Below are 13712 nucleotides of genomic sequence, written 5' to 3'. Positions count from 1 at the left end.
ACCATAAAGGTAATCGGGGTTTACGTGGTTGATTATTTTATATAGAAACATCACGGCGTTGTTTTAGAGGTAAGATACCAACTTCTTTATAGACTAAATTATGGCTAGCCCCCCCCCCCCCCCGCCCCACCCCACCCCACCCCACCGCGCCACATATTGTGCGCAAAGCGTCTAATTGTAATTATTCTAACTGGTTAGCTAAGTATTCCGTGCACCCATCCTAAATAGTGTCAGCATAATCACAGTGCGGTAAAATATAGGTAGTATATATTGTTTTGAGTGATTTTCTTCCTAGTTGGTACTTGAGTGATCTTAAGCAGTTGATGAATTTTTTAGACTTTATTACAAAAAGTTTCTATATGTATGTTCCATTTAAGATTGTTTTGAAAAATAAGCCCCAAATGTTTGTGATGAGATACTTCATCGAATCGTGCCTAATTGTGGAAGAAATGGTTAATGTTTCAGTTTTATCGGGATTAAAAGAAACCAGTCCTTTTTTGGTCCATATGTATGTTCTCTCAATATCTGAATTAAAAATTTGGGCACCTTGTGTAGGATCTTTAATCTACATATATAAAGATGTATCAACTGCGAATAATTTTATATTTGACTATAATTTATGACAACAACACACTGTTCTATCAATTAAATAACTTTGAAGCAGCCACTCCAAGAAGTCTCCCCTTAATACCAACAGCGTCCAACTTTCGACAGAGACTGGCATGCCAGACCCTGTCGAAAGCCTTACATAATGCCCATCACGAGTCTCATTTCATAAAACCACTTTGGAACTTCGTTAATAGTGAATTGTCGAGGAGGAAGATAAATATATACTTGTGTATTCATTTTTCAAACATTTAGAGACTCTACTTAACAGTGAGATCTGTCGATAGTTAGTACAATCTGAAATACTTCCTTTATTGTGGAGAGCCAAAACGTTTGCATCAGTAAATTTTCATCACAATAGCCTTGATTAAAATAGTAATTGTGTTCCATATTATGTTTTTGTGTCTATTAAGACTAAAATAGTCAATAAAGTATATATCGATCCTAAATATAATAGTAATTAATGTAGTACTATTTAATTTTGAATGCCCCAACTGTTTATAAAAAAATAGATGATTAAAAACCGCTTTGTATTCGGTGCTAAAACGGAGCAAATTATTGTGGATGGAATTACTTTGTCGAAGATTCTACTTTACGGAAGCGTATAGGGGTCATGCAAAATTTTGTAGAAGATCTCGAGATCCTGCGATCCTGTGATACTTTCTCGAGAACTCAATTTAATGTTCTCGAAATCCCCTAATAATTTTCTCGAGAATCCCCCATCCTGTGTTAACGATCTCGAGAATTCGAGTTAATGTTCTCTGGAACATTGCCATCCTGTGTAAATGTTTTCGAGATCTCGGGTATTTTTTATGTGTGCGCGTAGTTTTAACGTATTTTCAGCGCCCCACAACCTGTCGTTTGGGAGTCGCCCCCCCCCCCCCCACACACACACACACACTTTCCCGAAAACCTTAATAGCACGATAGAGCCTTCAGTTTTTAACAGATTTGTTTCAAATTTAGCGTAAAGCATTGGAGCCATGAGAGGACGGTCACTGTCGCTCTAGCGCACCTTATCGTTCTGGAGTTATTCTCCTTATCCGAAAAACTTGTTAACGCAATAGAGGCTACAGTTTTTAACTGATTTTGTTTTTCAAATGTGGTGTGAAGCACAAGGACCTCTCGATTTTCAGTACTCCGCAAACTTCTGTTCGAGAGATCCCTCTTTGTATTTCTTTAAAATATGTGACGATGAGAGGACGAACCCTATCGATATTCAGCATTCTGTGACCTTCCGTTCCCCCTCCCCGCCCGCTCCCTGAAAGCCTTGTTCACGCCATAGAGGCTTCACTTTTAAAATTTTGTGTGAAGCTTTGGGGTCATGAATTTTATTGATATTCAATGGTTGGCAATCTTCCGTTCCGGAGTTATAGTCTCCATTCTTTGAAAACCTTGCTTTTAACGGATTTTCGAAATTCAATGTTCCGCGACAAGGATGGCCCCTGTTTATTTTCAGCAATATAAGGTTTTCTGTCCCAGAGATACAACAAGCTCGTGAAAACGATAGAGATTAGCTTCTTGAAGAATGATAGATCCTTATTCAATTTATTAAACAACCAAGTTTTCCTTTCGAATAATCTGCTGTTGAGGCATAGATGCTGCGTGGGCGTATCTCCACACTTTGCGTGGCTATTGTTCAAATTCCTTTTGAATCATTAGTGTCATAAGCAGAGGAACCCTATTTATTTTCGGCGTCACTTCAGTCAGTTATATAGAGGGATAACTCGAGTTTTTCTTTTGCGCTCGTCACTTCAGATTGTTCAAACCTATTTTACGTATCTATCATAGCAATGATCTATGTATTAAAATTATATTTGGAACGTGTTTAACCAGTTCTATCACATATGTGATAATGACCGACACTAATGTTGTACTTTAAATAGCGGAGAGAATAGCAGTTTTTAGTCAGCTAAATATTGAACGCAGCTTATGTCCACAATATGGTTATAGCTATGAGGTCATTAGGTCGTAACAATGGACATAGTCATCATTATTTAGTTAATATTTTTATACAGTTGGCATACAAAATAGACTGGTAAATCGGGTGTCAACCGACGATAAGTATCCCGACGCTCGCAGAAAGAACCAATTACACCACTTCCGGTTTTAATATTTTAATATAAAAAAACAAGAGCATCGCTAACGCAGCAATATACGTCCACATTCCTGTTTTGTTTGATATGGTCCAGTTTGCATTGAGGGTCTGTGATATAAAACTGGGTTGTAGGACTGCTATCAGTTTAACATTTCGTTCACATTAACAGAACACCATTTTTATTTTAAAACAAGGTATGCAAAGTTTCAAAAGGATCTGTTAAGAATTGCGGTCTGTAGGCAAAACACAAGACACGCAAACATTAGGCGTGGCTCTGTCCCAAGGGGTTGAGCATGCACCAAAAATAATAATAGAGGTCAGCCTTAGGATTAAGGAATAAATATAAAAAAGTAGCCTTAGGCTATAAGGAATAAGTATAAAAAAGTTTTCAAGATGATCGATTAAGAAATGCGGTCTGCAAGTGACACACAAACATAAAAAAAGAAAATGGGCGTAGCTCTGCCCCTGGGGGTTGGGTATTCACCACAAATAATAGGGATGTTCCTTAGGATAGAAGGAATATGTATGCTAAGTTTCAAGGTGATACGATAAGAAATGCGATCTGTAGATGACAAACAAATAAATAAATATTAGGGATGGGCGTGGCTCTGCCCCTGCCGGTCGGAAATGCACCAAAAACAATAGGGATCATCGTTAGGGTATAAGCAATTCATATGAAAATTTTTCAAGACGATTGATTAAGAATTGTGGCCTGTAGGTGACACACAGACATAAAAAGAAAAGAAAATGGGCGTGGCTCTGCCCCTGGGGGTCGGGCATGCACCCTAAACGATAGGGATGTTCCTTCGGGTACAAAGAATAAGTATGAATAGTTTCAAGATGATACGTTAAGAAATGTGGCCTGTAGACGACAAACAAACAAATACAAAAAATGGGCGTGGCTCTGCCCCTGGGGGTCGGGCATGCACCAAAAACAATAGGGATCATCCTTAGGGTATAAGGAATAAGTATGTAAAGTTTGAAGATGATCACTTAAGAATTGCGCCCTGTAGGCGACACAAAGACACACGAAAAGAAAATGGGAAATGGGCGTGGCTCTGCCCCTGGGGGTTGGGCATGTACCCCAAACGATAGGGATGTTCCTTAGGGTACAAAGAATGTGTATGCAAGATTATAAGTTAAGAAATGTGGCCTGTAGACGACAAACAAACAAATACTAGAAATGGGCGTGGCTCTGCCCCTGGGGGTCGGGCATGCACCAAAAACAATAGGGATCTTCCTTGGGGTATAAGGAATAAGTATACCAAGTTTGAAGAAAATCCAGTAAGAATTGCGCCCTGTAGGCGACACAAAGACACACGAAAAGAAAATGGGCGTGGCTCTGCCCCTGGGGGTTGGGCATGCACCCCAAACGATAGGGATGTTCCTTAGGGTACAAAGAATGTGTATGCAAAGTTTCAAGATTATTAGTTAAGAAATGTGGCCTGTAGACGACAAACAAACAAATACTAGAAATGGGCGTGGCTCTGCCCCGGGGGGTCGGGCATGCACCAAAAACAATAGGGATCTTCCTTGGGGTATAAGGAATAAGTATACCAAGTTTGAAGAAAATCCATGAAGAATTGCGCCCTGTAGGCGAACCACAGACACACACACACACACACACACACACATACATACATACACACACACACACACACAGACAGGGGCGACGGCATAATACGTTCACATTATGAATGTGGACGTATAAAAAGTAATCTCTCGCTTACAAAAACTTTTTGCTTGTGTTACAGAGGGGGTTATTTCTGAATATATATTTGAGAATTATGGAAACCCTGTTGAAAATCGTTAGTCTCCCCCTTTAAAGAAAGGAATTCTCTTGGAAAGTAGTGTAATGGGGTTTAACGTCCACTCGAGACAAAGTAGGTCATTTCGGGACTAACATATGGTTCACTTTTATTGCGCGTAGGGGTCTTTAGCACCGGGGGGGGGGGGGGCAAAGAAAACCTACGAGGTTGGACAGGCGACTCTACGTACAAGCTAGGAATCGAAACCACTCCCCTAGATAATAAACCAACTTAATTGAAAAAGTCTATTGTGAATATCGCGTGATGAGAAATCTTTTCCGGAAGGACGTGATAATATATATATATATAGACGTTCTGTACGACCTAATATCTACGACGAAAATAAATTGCTTTGTGGAGGTTATATAACTTTAACATACAGTTCTACGTTATTCTACTTTTTAAAAAGAAACGTCTGATAAGCTATCTTTTAATTCCATGAGAAATGACCATATGTTCGTATTATTAACTTAGTAATAAGTCTGTAAAAATGAAGAATCTAGGTAAGAACCTTTTACAACATCAAATGCAATTAAATAAGGTTTAAACGTCCTACTTTTTTGCACAAAGAAGTGGGCTAAAGAGGACAGGCATATGCCATGCAGTGTGCTAAGAGGAAAATTCGTCATATTCCAACTTTGAAAAGTTCTTTTATGTGCACGAGAGCCAACACACGGCAACTTCATTTTACGTCCCCGACTGAACGACACGACACTGTTCCTTGACACATTTCCCGCTCTGCACCACTTGTCGGGCTAGAAAATTCCGTGGAAATCTCCCTGCCAACACGGAGATCGAAAACTCAGTAATATAATATCAAGACTACAAAAATATATTCTAAAGAAGATTATTTTTATCACAAAATCGTCATGAAAGTTAAATCACAATAATCCATTTCAGTTTTAGTTGGAATCTTGTCATTCTATTTCCTGTATGGCGTCGAATGTGAGTATAAATTTACATATCATATGGATTATGTAATGTTTCATTGGGACCGATTAAGCAACTGTTTGGAAAGAAGTAATTAAAATGCAGCAATAGCGGTACTCAAAAACAACCCAAAAAAGATAAACTTATAGTGGCAAGTTGTTTGAGTTACAGAGAATGGTGATTGTTAGTCTTGGTTGGTATCCAAAATATTCAGATGTTTGCTTAATCAATTTTATTTTTTGAAATATGTATATGCTTTCTCCTATAACTCCTAAATGTGTTATTTCTTTATCAATTAAATATTGGAAAAAAATTATTATACCGTTTCAGCATTAACCCATTTGCATCAGGTGAGTATTTATTTTTCTAATAAAATGCATGATTTGCTGAATTGCATGCACTATTGCATGGGGGAAACTTTTGTTCTGACGAGAGCGGGGTTTCCACCTATTCTTTCCAGAATTGCGATTTTAAGGATTTCTTTTGGGTACTCGCTACTGTGTACATAGGTAGGCCTCGGTTTTGTTAAGAAAGCGACAATTCAACATATTGAAGTGGTAACACGACGGACAAAATTGGACCATTTCGAATTTTGATTAGAAGAGGTTTTTTTGTCTGGACCAAGGTGTCGTGCCTACTTTCTTTTTCAGTTCGGCAATACAATCACTTACGTTAAAACGAATTCTACAATTCAAGGACATTATATCTGCCTATTGCAGGTCTTTGTTGTGGCTTCAAATAAATTATTCATTTATTCACATGAGAAGCCCTCTAGATCATCGGGTGATGATTTACAAACTTTAAAATGGAGAATCGAGACTTAGTCTCGGTTTTCAAGTACTATTACTAAACGATAATACACGACCTACGCTACATCTTCAAACGGTCATAACTTCGCCCAGAATAAAGTTCATTATAGCAAGAACGGCCAGTTCTTTATCTAAATCTTACATGATGTTCCTTATGTTTTAAAACATATAAACTACCGTAGCCCTTCCAAAGTCCTGATTACTATCCTGTCTTGTGTCGTATCCATTTAAAAACACGACTTAAAGGATCGGAATCCCCACCCCGCCACAAAGAAATAACATCGGGTGTCGAATAAAAAAATCTCAGCATTCGGTGTAACGACGGTAAAACAATATTATTCACCAAAACAGTGTGTTGTTTGTAGTCTATAGATTGTGTTGATGGTAAGACGGCTGTAACAGAAGTTGTGTTTTGTAAAAAGGATCCTTGTTATCCCCTGCTAAAATGTGTCAGTAAGTAACCATAATACAATGACAGATATCTTATAAATGCTACTATTAAGAGGGTCCTTTTGATTTAGGTCCCAAAACGCTTTGGGTTGGGTGTATCTATTGCTATCAAGACTTGCAATATCGCCAAAGTATGCGGAATGCGTATCATTTTTTCAGATCTCCTGAACTGAGTTGACATGAAATTGTCTATATTTCTTTATAAATATATTTCAAACGCACTACAGGATAACTGAGTCAGTTGAAAGTTGATTGGATGATATAAATATCACTGTCAAAGCACATAGTATGTGAATTTAAGATTCCATAAATGTAATTTGTCTGTCAGTGTAAGAAAGAAGTGCAATTTTTGGCTTTACTAGACGACTGACCCGAATCAAAAATCGGAAACGAGAGTTATATCCCTTTTATTATTAGAGCCCACGCATACAAGGGAGGCAATGCTGTTATTTTAAATCATATTAAATACATTTAGATTACATGCGTGATCTTCACACATTTATAATGTAAAATTTTATTGAGCATTCTACTAGAAAAAATATTTTATAATTCTTGGAGTATATTCAATCAAGTTGTATGAAAAGAATCATGGAAATTTTAAAATATTGGGGAGATAACTCCCATTGTCCTGAACAGCAATGGCTCTGTAAATTGTAAAGTGTAGTTTTGTTGAAGATCGACGTATTGGGGTTTAACCCATAACACGTATTTCTTTTATAATTAAATATGGTATCATGTTATTGTATCATTTGTTCGAGCCTATATACGTAATATTTGTACCAGCCGGGCTAATGGAAACATTTTACCGGACAACGGATATTCAGCCTAGGCCTACTCTTATTTGGAATTCAAACTATCAAGCTTTTTTTTACGTGCACGATAACACAAGATCTAGATATTCACCAACGACTAGATGCTGTTTCTTGCCAGGCTATCCTCCTTAATCAATTGACAATGGGAAACTACGCTGAAAAATCTCAGGGAACTTTCTAGTCCAACACTAGGAACGAACCCCGCACATTCTAGTAAGTGAGCCAGCATCTTACTCATTGAACCACCGTGGCTCCACCCACGAGACATGCATTGACTGGTTGATGAATGTGAGACAGTGAAAATAACATGAACTTCTACATACTCTGTACAGAACTCCGTTATATCTTCATTTTTACAAAGCAATCAACCTGTACAAACACAACATAACATAACAGATTGTTTTTAAATTTCAGGTAAATCTGAACACCTGTGTTCCCAATATAAACCATGTTTGAACCATGGTGTATGTCAACCACAAGATGATGGCAATTTCCAATGTGTTTGTAGAATTGGAACTATTGGTCGCTACTGTGAAAACTTTTTACTATCTTGAGTGTTATGTATGTATGTCCAGATACAAAATTTTCATTTCTAGCTCATCTAGAAATAAATAGACCATAGTGCAAAAATATTTATTTGTCAATCCAATTTTTTGTGTCTTTTTGACCCAGGAACGAACTATAGTCCCGAGGTAATTATTTTAATGGGCGTCAGATTATTAGGTTTTAGTAGTCTCTATCATCCAGAAAAAATATTCTCCGTACGTTGAAGACTATGAGGTTCTGGGTGACCGAGACTAAGGTTTTAGCAGACAATTTAGAGACAATTACAAACTAACGACAAACTGTTGAAATTGTCTTAACGATATTCTTCTATAAAGTGAACTAGATTCTGTTCCAGGCATCAGTTATTTTACTTTTATATCTAAATTCTTTACTCGACACGGACTTTACCGTACATTCTTTATCTTGTAGTTACAAGATGTACAAGCGGTGTACACTTGGCAGACTATCAGGGGCGGAACACGAATTTTTGCAGGGGGTGTGCGTGACGGTGTGTGTGCCAGCCAGGTTCCTGAGACAATTTCGCATTTGGAATTTCGCATCTAGTAATTTAGAATTTCGAATTTAGTAATTTGGAATTTCGAATCTAGTAATTTGGAACGTATGTTTATCAGGCCCATGCATCAGATAGGTAAACTAGCACTAATTAGTTGTGTAAAATTATAGGTCAAATCCGCCACACCGGCGACACTTATCTTCTCTGTAGAAGCCATGATGATTCTAATGTCACGTGATTATGTCGAATTTGGAATTTCGAATTTGGAATTTCGAATCTAGTAATTTGGAACGGGTGTTTATCCGGCCCAGGCATCAGATAGGTAAACTAGCACTAATTAGTTGTGTAAAATTACGATTTATTTAAATTCTAATTTTTTTAATTGAGGGGGAGGGGGCTGCCAAGTTGCTATTTTATTGTTAAGACATGAATTTGGAATTTCGCATTTGAAATTTGGAATGAAACTTCTGGGCCTTCGTACATTTTAGCATCATTTCCAAATACGCTAAGTTGTTCATTTCTGTACTATTTTAGAGGTGTAAATTCTCTCTTCGGTACAACAGACTTCGAATGATTCTTCAATTCTTTAATATACCTGAACATAAATATACATATATCGTCCTACAGTACTGACAGGCCAGTTACTACACTTAGTAAGGGATCCTAACTAGAGACTGCCTTCAATGTACAAATTATGTTATATTTAAGGAAACTCCGATAATAGGATAAAAGCAAACGTTGTAATTAAAACTGACATGTCGATAGATGAACAATGCATAAAGGGTTAAACAATATAATAAATCAACAAAAACAATAGATGGGATACCCAATGACGGCATCAAAAGTGGTGACAGGTTAACGACTTGCTAGCCAGTTGATCTTGAAGTGGTTAATTTAAGAAACATTAATTATTTTAGCAATTGGCAAATTATCACACCATTATACTATTGCGACCGAAACAGAATATAAAATCTATATCACTAGGTTTATAGCTTTTTGATGATAGAACATCGTCTTTAAGTTTTTGTATTTCTTTTTCCGAGAACTGGCATGGGGGCTGACACTTGCGAATGCAGAAATAGCCACGATGGCTCAGTGGTTAAGGCGCTGGCTCGTTAACCAGGATGTCTCGGGTACGCTCTAGGTGTTGACCGAGATAATTCCTCGTGATTTTCTGGCGTGGTTTCCCCTTGTCAGAGATGCTGAATAGTGTTTAGCCTTTCGGATGGGAGGAGTAACGAATACAACACTTGACAGTTGAAAATCGAAATAAGGGTGGCCGTAGCGCCATTGATAAACAAAATGAAAGAATTCGGAATCAGACGTGCGAGAGGCAGTCAATCAGGAAAAAAATGGGACGAAAACCTTGGGATCTGATAGGGTTTCGAAATCAAATTTGCCCCATGCAACCAGTAATATGTACGTTAACGCTCTGGTCAACTTTGTCGATGTCAGCAATATCAGAAGAATTTTGTTAACCAATCTCTCAAAGGGATATCCATGGAACTAGATATAAAATTGATCCCTTAATTTTTGGCTCACAGTAAGTCGGTCTGTGTGACGTGATTATGGTATATAGCACCCGACAAATTATGATACTGTGGTATAATAATATTACACGCATTGGTCAGATATGACTATCAATACAAAAATGTTTTCTTTCTGCTCCAACTACATGCTTAGCATCTTTAATAACATAGATAGCAGAAGATGGAAAGTCAATTCGCATAAATACGCCTTTAATAATTAATTGTTGAAATTATACGGTATTCTGAAATACTGTGTTAGTAAAAGAATGAGATAGGGTGATTCTTTGTGAATATATTTTTATATATACAATAACTGCGAAAGACAACGAATGCAGGAAAACACAACATGGTTCAGAAGTACAACTAGAAACAGCTCTTAATAGGTCAGGAGCATACACGTGATAATATACATCTTTAATTTTCCAGATGTAGGATCAAACAAAAGTTAGATACTGTGAACAAAACAATTTCGTTTCGTATATTTTTATTCAGCATTTTTTAAGAAATAAAAGAGGTAGAATAACAGTATAACAACAAAATCAAAGTAGACAAACAGACGACGTGGAATGTAATAAATAAAGATATACTGAGACACAAAGAAACATGGTTCTCAGAAATGATCAGCAAAACATGTTTTAAAGTATAGTAGACTTAATTTTGTTTTAAATAAAGCAGAAAGCAGATTAATGTAATAATTGTGATGAAATATATTCAGGGATCGCTAGTATAGAGGCTGCGACCATTCTTTTGGAATGCGATAAGTGAAACTTTCGTATACATTAGAGACTTTTGGCAAGTGGAATTTTTCCCATCCGTGTCATGTGATACGTTGCGTCATTGTAGGTTTGAAGTTTTGGTAGATTTTAGCGCCGCGTACATATGGGTAGCTGGGCTGAGCTTAGTTCTATTACAGCATGATGGCAGTTATCTACCAAGATCAACAAAGGTACTAGTCAAGTGCCTAGCCTACAAATTCCTGAAGGGAGTAAAGTCGCTCGACAGTCGCTGAGCTATTTAAAATTTAAAAAAAAATAGTGTCAAGTCTTATTAAGTATCTTCGACTTTGACTCGACAGCAATGTTTGGTTTCACTAATCTACGATTTCAGAAAGTATATACCCCTTTTACAGATTTGCAAGGTCCCACCTCCTGAATTTTAGCACGTAGATCAACCAGTATGCAGACAGACAGGAAAAATATGAACATTCCGCGAAAATCTCATCAAAAGTAATGATTAAATTCCAGTCTTTATCGTGGTTAAAATCACATCAAATATACACATTGATTCATAAAAACTCTACAGCACAACATTTCAACGTCTAAAATTGCTGCCGTATCACGTATGAAAAAAACACACGCACTAATGACGTCACACGCAAAATCGATACGGATACACGATACGGACAAGGAATTTACGCTTGCCAAAAGTCTCTATTATTATCAACATCTATAAATTAGTCTCAAAAATTTTTAATTTAAATTATTAATTAACGAGCTTCAAAAAGGATATTTGTGTAATATCAAATACGATCGTTCGTAAAGAAATAAATCGTTAATATTATCTGACTATAACATTATGTCGTTCCCATGGCATCTTGTAAACAAAGTTTTGTCTTTTCGCACCGCTGTATTATTTATAGAAATACCTTCATAGATTTTACGGATCCACTTCGAATTTTAAAAATATAAGAGACAGGTTTTTGGACAAGTTACTTAAGCCGCACTAAAAAAGGGAATTTATAAAACAAACAATAAATGCAGCATACCGATTAACATCTTTCCAAACACTCAAAGCACCTGTTTCCCTTGATATTTCGGAGGGAGGTTTTGATAGATTTAACAAATATGACGTGCAACCATCCTCGATCAAAGGTCATGCAAAGCCAATCTGTTATAATAATTATCAGAACTTTGGGATATTTTTAAAATTTTCATTTCTTATATGAATATTTGCTGCAATAAAACCTATGAGATAATATCTAATGTATTCATATATTGCACATAGTATATAGTAGTAAATATGGAGAGAAAGAAAGATTTAGAATTACAAGACATATAGAAAGATATATTCACAAAACATCAATTATACCAAACGGCACTGGTATATATACATATATACTCATTATAAAGTTATCTCACAACCAGAGAAATTGAACGAACGGTGTTCAAACAGTTCACTGTTATACGGTATGTATAGATATAACTTTGGTTTCAAGTTCTTAATAAATACTATATACTATATATACAAATGTTTGCACTAAATAACGTACTTTATACGTGGAATATATTGGAACAATAATTAATGTCTTCGGTTTTCTGTGATTAAGAGTACATCATTAATATCTCGATAATGGTTATTCGAGATACTACAAGACCTATCACTTCAGTTTGTCTTTTCACTCATCGGTGACGTTTTATTCCATGCGATACTCCTCCCCTGTCTTCACATTTCGTGATAAAATGAAAAGAACACAAGAAAACACACTAGTGAGTCTATTTTGTGTCTCTATCGCACATCTATCTCATGGCTGGTATTTTTTGTGGAATCGGAGACCTACTATCTGTTGGTCAAATCACACAGTTTGTCTTTAGTCACTTCCTGTTGCGTTCTTCGCACTTCATTGTCCTGCCTTCTTCCGAATATAAATAAAATTTAATGAAATATTATGCTGGCAAGACTGTCATAATAACGTTTTATTTTCTCAAGTTTTTCACGTCAAAAGTTACTTTTTACAAGCCACAGGAAGATAACGCAAACTGATTCATCACACCATTGAAACGTCCTTCAAAATCTTATTACTTCGTAATGTTATATCGTAAGAAATAAAATTAATCGGCAGAAAAATAGGAGCTCTGCATAGAATATAGTTTATCTATGGGGTTTATTAAATTGCCTGCCATGGAACTATGAGTAAGATTTTCCGACATTAACATGTGATCAATGGAGTCGACATTATCGTCCATTGGGGTTTCTGGATACATGGATTCTGGGAGAGCTTGTCCGCTGTATAAAGGACCTTGATTATCAAACTGGTGAAGCTGGTTATACTGTTGGCCATCATTCATAGACGGTAAACCTACAATAATAAACCAAAATAATAATAAATAATAAAATAAATAATGAATAATGTTAAAGGGACATTCTGTGCAAGAATAACCGTGTCAATTTTTCAATAAATATAAGAATAAAAGTTTAAAACATAAAGTTATAATGTCTTATTTTACATAAATAAATCAGTATGAAGAGTAAGATATTCGTGCAATGATATATTTTCTACTTACTTGGTATACCCTCATCACTATCGTTATTACCACCACAATCAGACGAATCGCTATCATCATCAGATTTTCGTTTTATTGATTTTTTAGATTTTTTGCCATCATTGTTATTGTTAGTTTCTACATTCTGTTTACGTGCGATCTTCTTCACCTGTAAAAATTAATCATAAATAAAGTTTCAGAACCTGATTTGCTTGCTATAGGAATCCCTTGCAAACTACAGTATTTTTAAACTGGAATCTTTAATAGGAATATCAGTACAAAAATGGTTCAGTTCCGTTCAGTTTACAAAGAAATGGTGAAATGAAATTCAAATCTGAGTGCACATTTGCA

At 36.3% G+C, this 13712-nt stretch overlaps 1 protein-coding gene and 1 long non-coding RNA gene across 3 annotated transcripts in view; one reads left to right on the top strand and one right to left on the bottom strand.

Moving 5' to 3' along the window:
* Positions 1-4848: 4848 nt before the first annotated feature.
* Positions 4849-8144, top strand: LOC126816056 (uncharacterized). The gene is made up of 5 exons (XR_007678203.2): positions 4849-5014; positions 5412-5456; positions 5772-5791; positions 6616-6703; positions 7927-8144. It is a non-coding gene; the product is annotated as an uncharacterized LOC126816056 (long non-coding RNA).
* Positions 8145-10598: 2454 nt separating this feature from the next.
* The window catches only part of LOC126827225 (LIM homeobox transcription factor 1-beta.1), a 51955-nt gene continuing 48841 nt past the window's right edge, over positions 10599-13712 (bottom strand). For both annotated transcript variants that reach the window (XM_050556467.2, XM_050556476.2), the window contains 2 exons: positions 13383-13530; positions 10599-13177 (listed from right to left, as the gene is read on the bottom strand). In XM_050556467.2, the coding sequence (XP_050412424.1) occupies positions 12930-13177; positions 13383-13530 (396 nt within the window). In that variant the 3' untranslated portion in view covers positions 10599-12929. The remainder of the gene's footprint in view (positions 13178-13382; positions 13531-13712) is intronic.

This window comes from Patella vulgata, chromosome 1 (assembly GCF_932274485.2).
Source record: "Patella vulgata chromosome 1, xgPatVulg1.2, whole genome shotgun sequence".
NCBI classification, from domain to species: domain Eukaryota; kingdom Metazoa; phylum Mollusca; class Gastropoda; family Patellidae; genus Patella; species Patella vulgata.
This window is presented reverse-complemented; position numbering and strand designations above follow the sequence as displayed.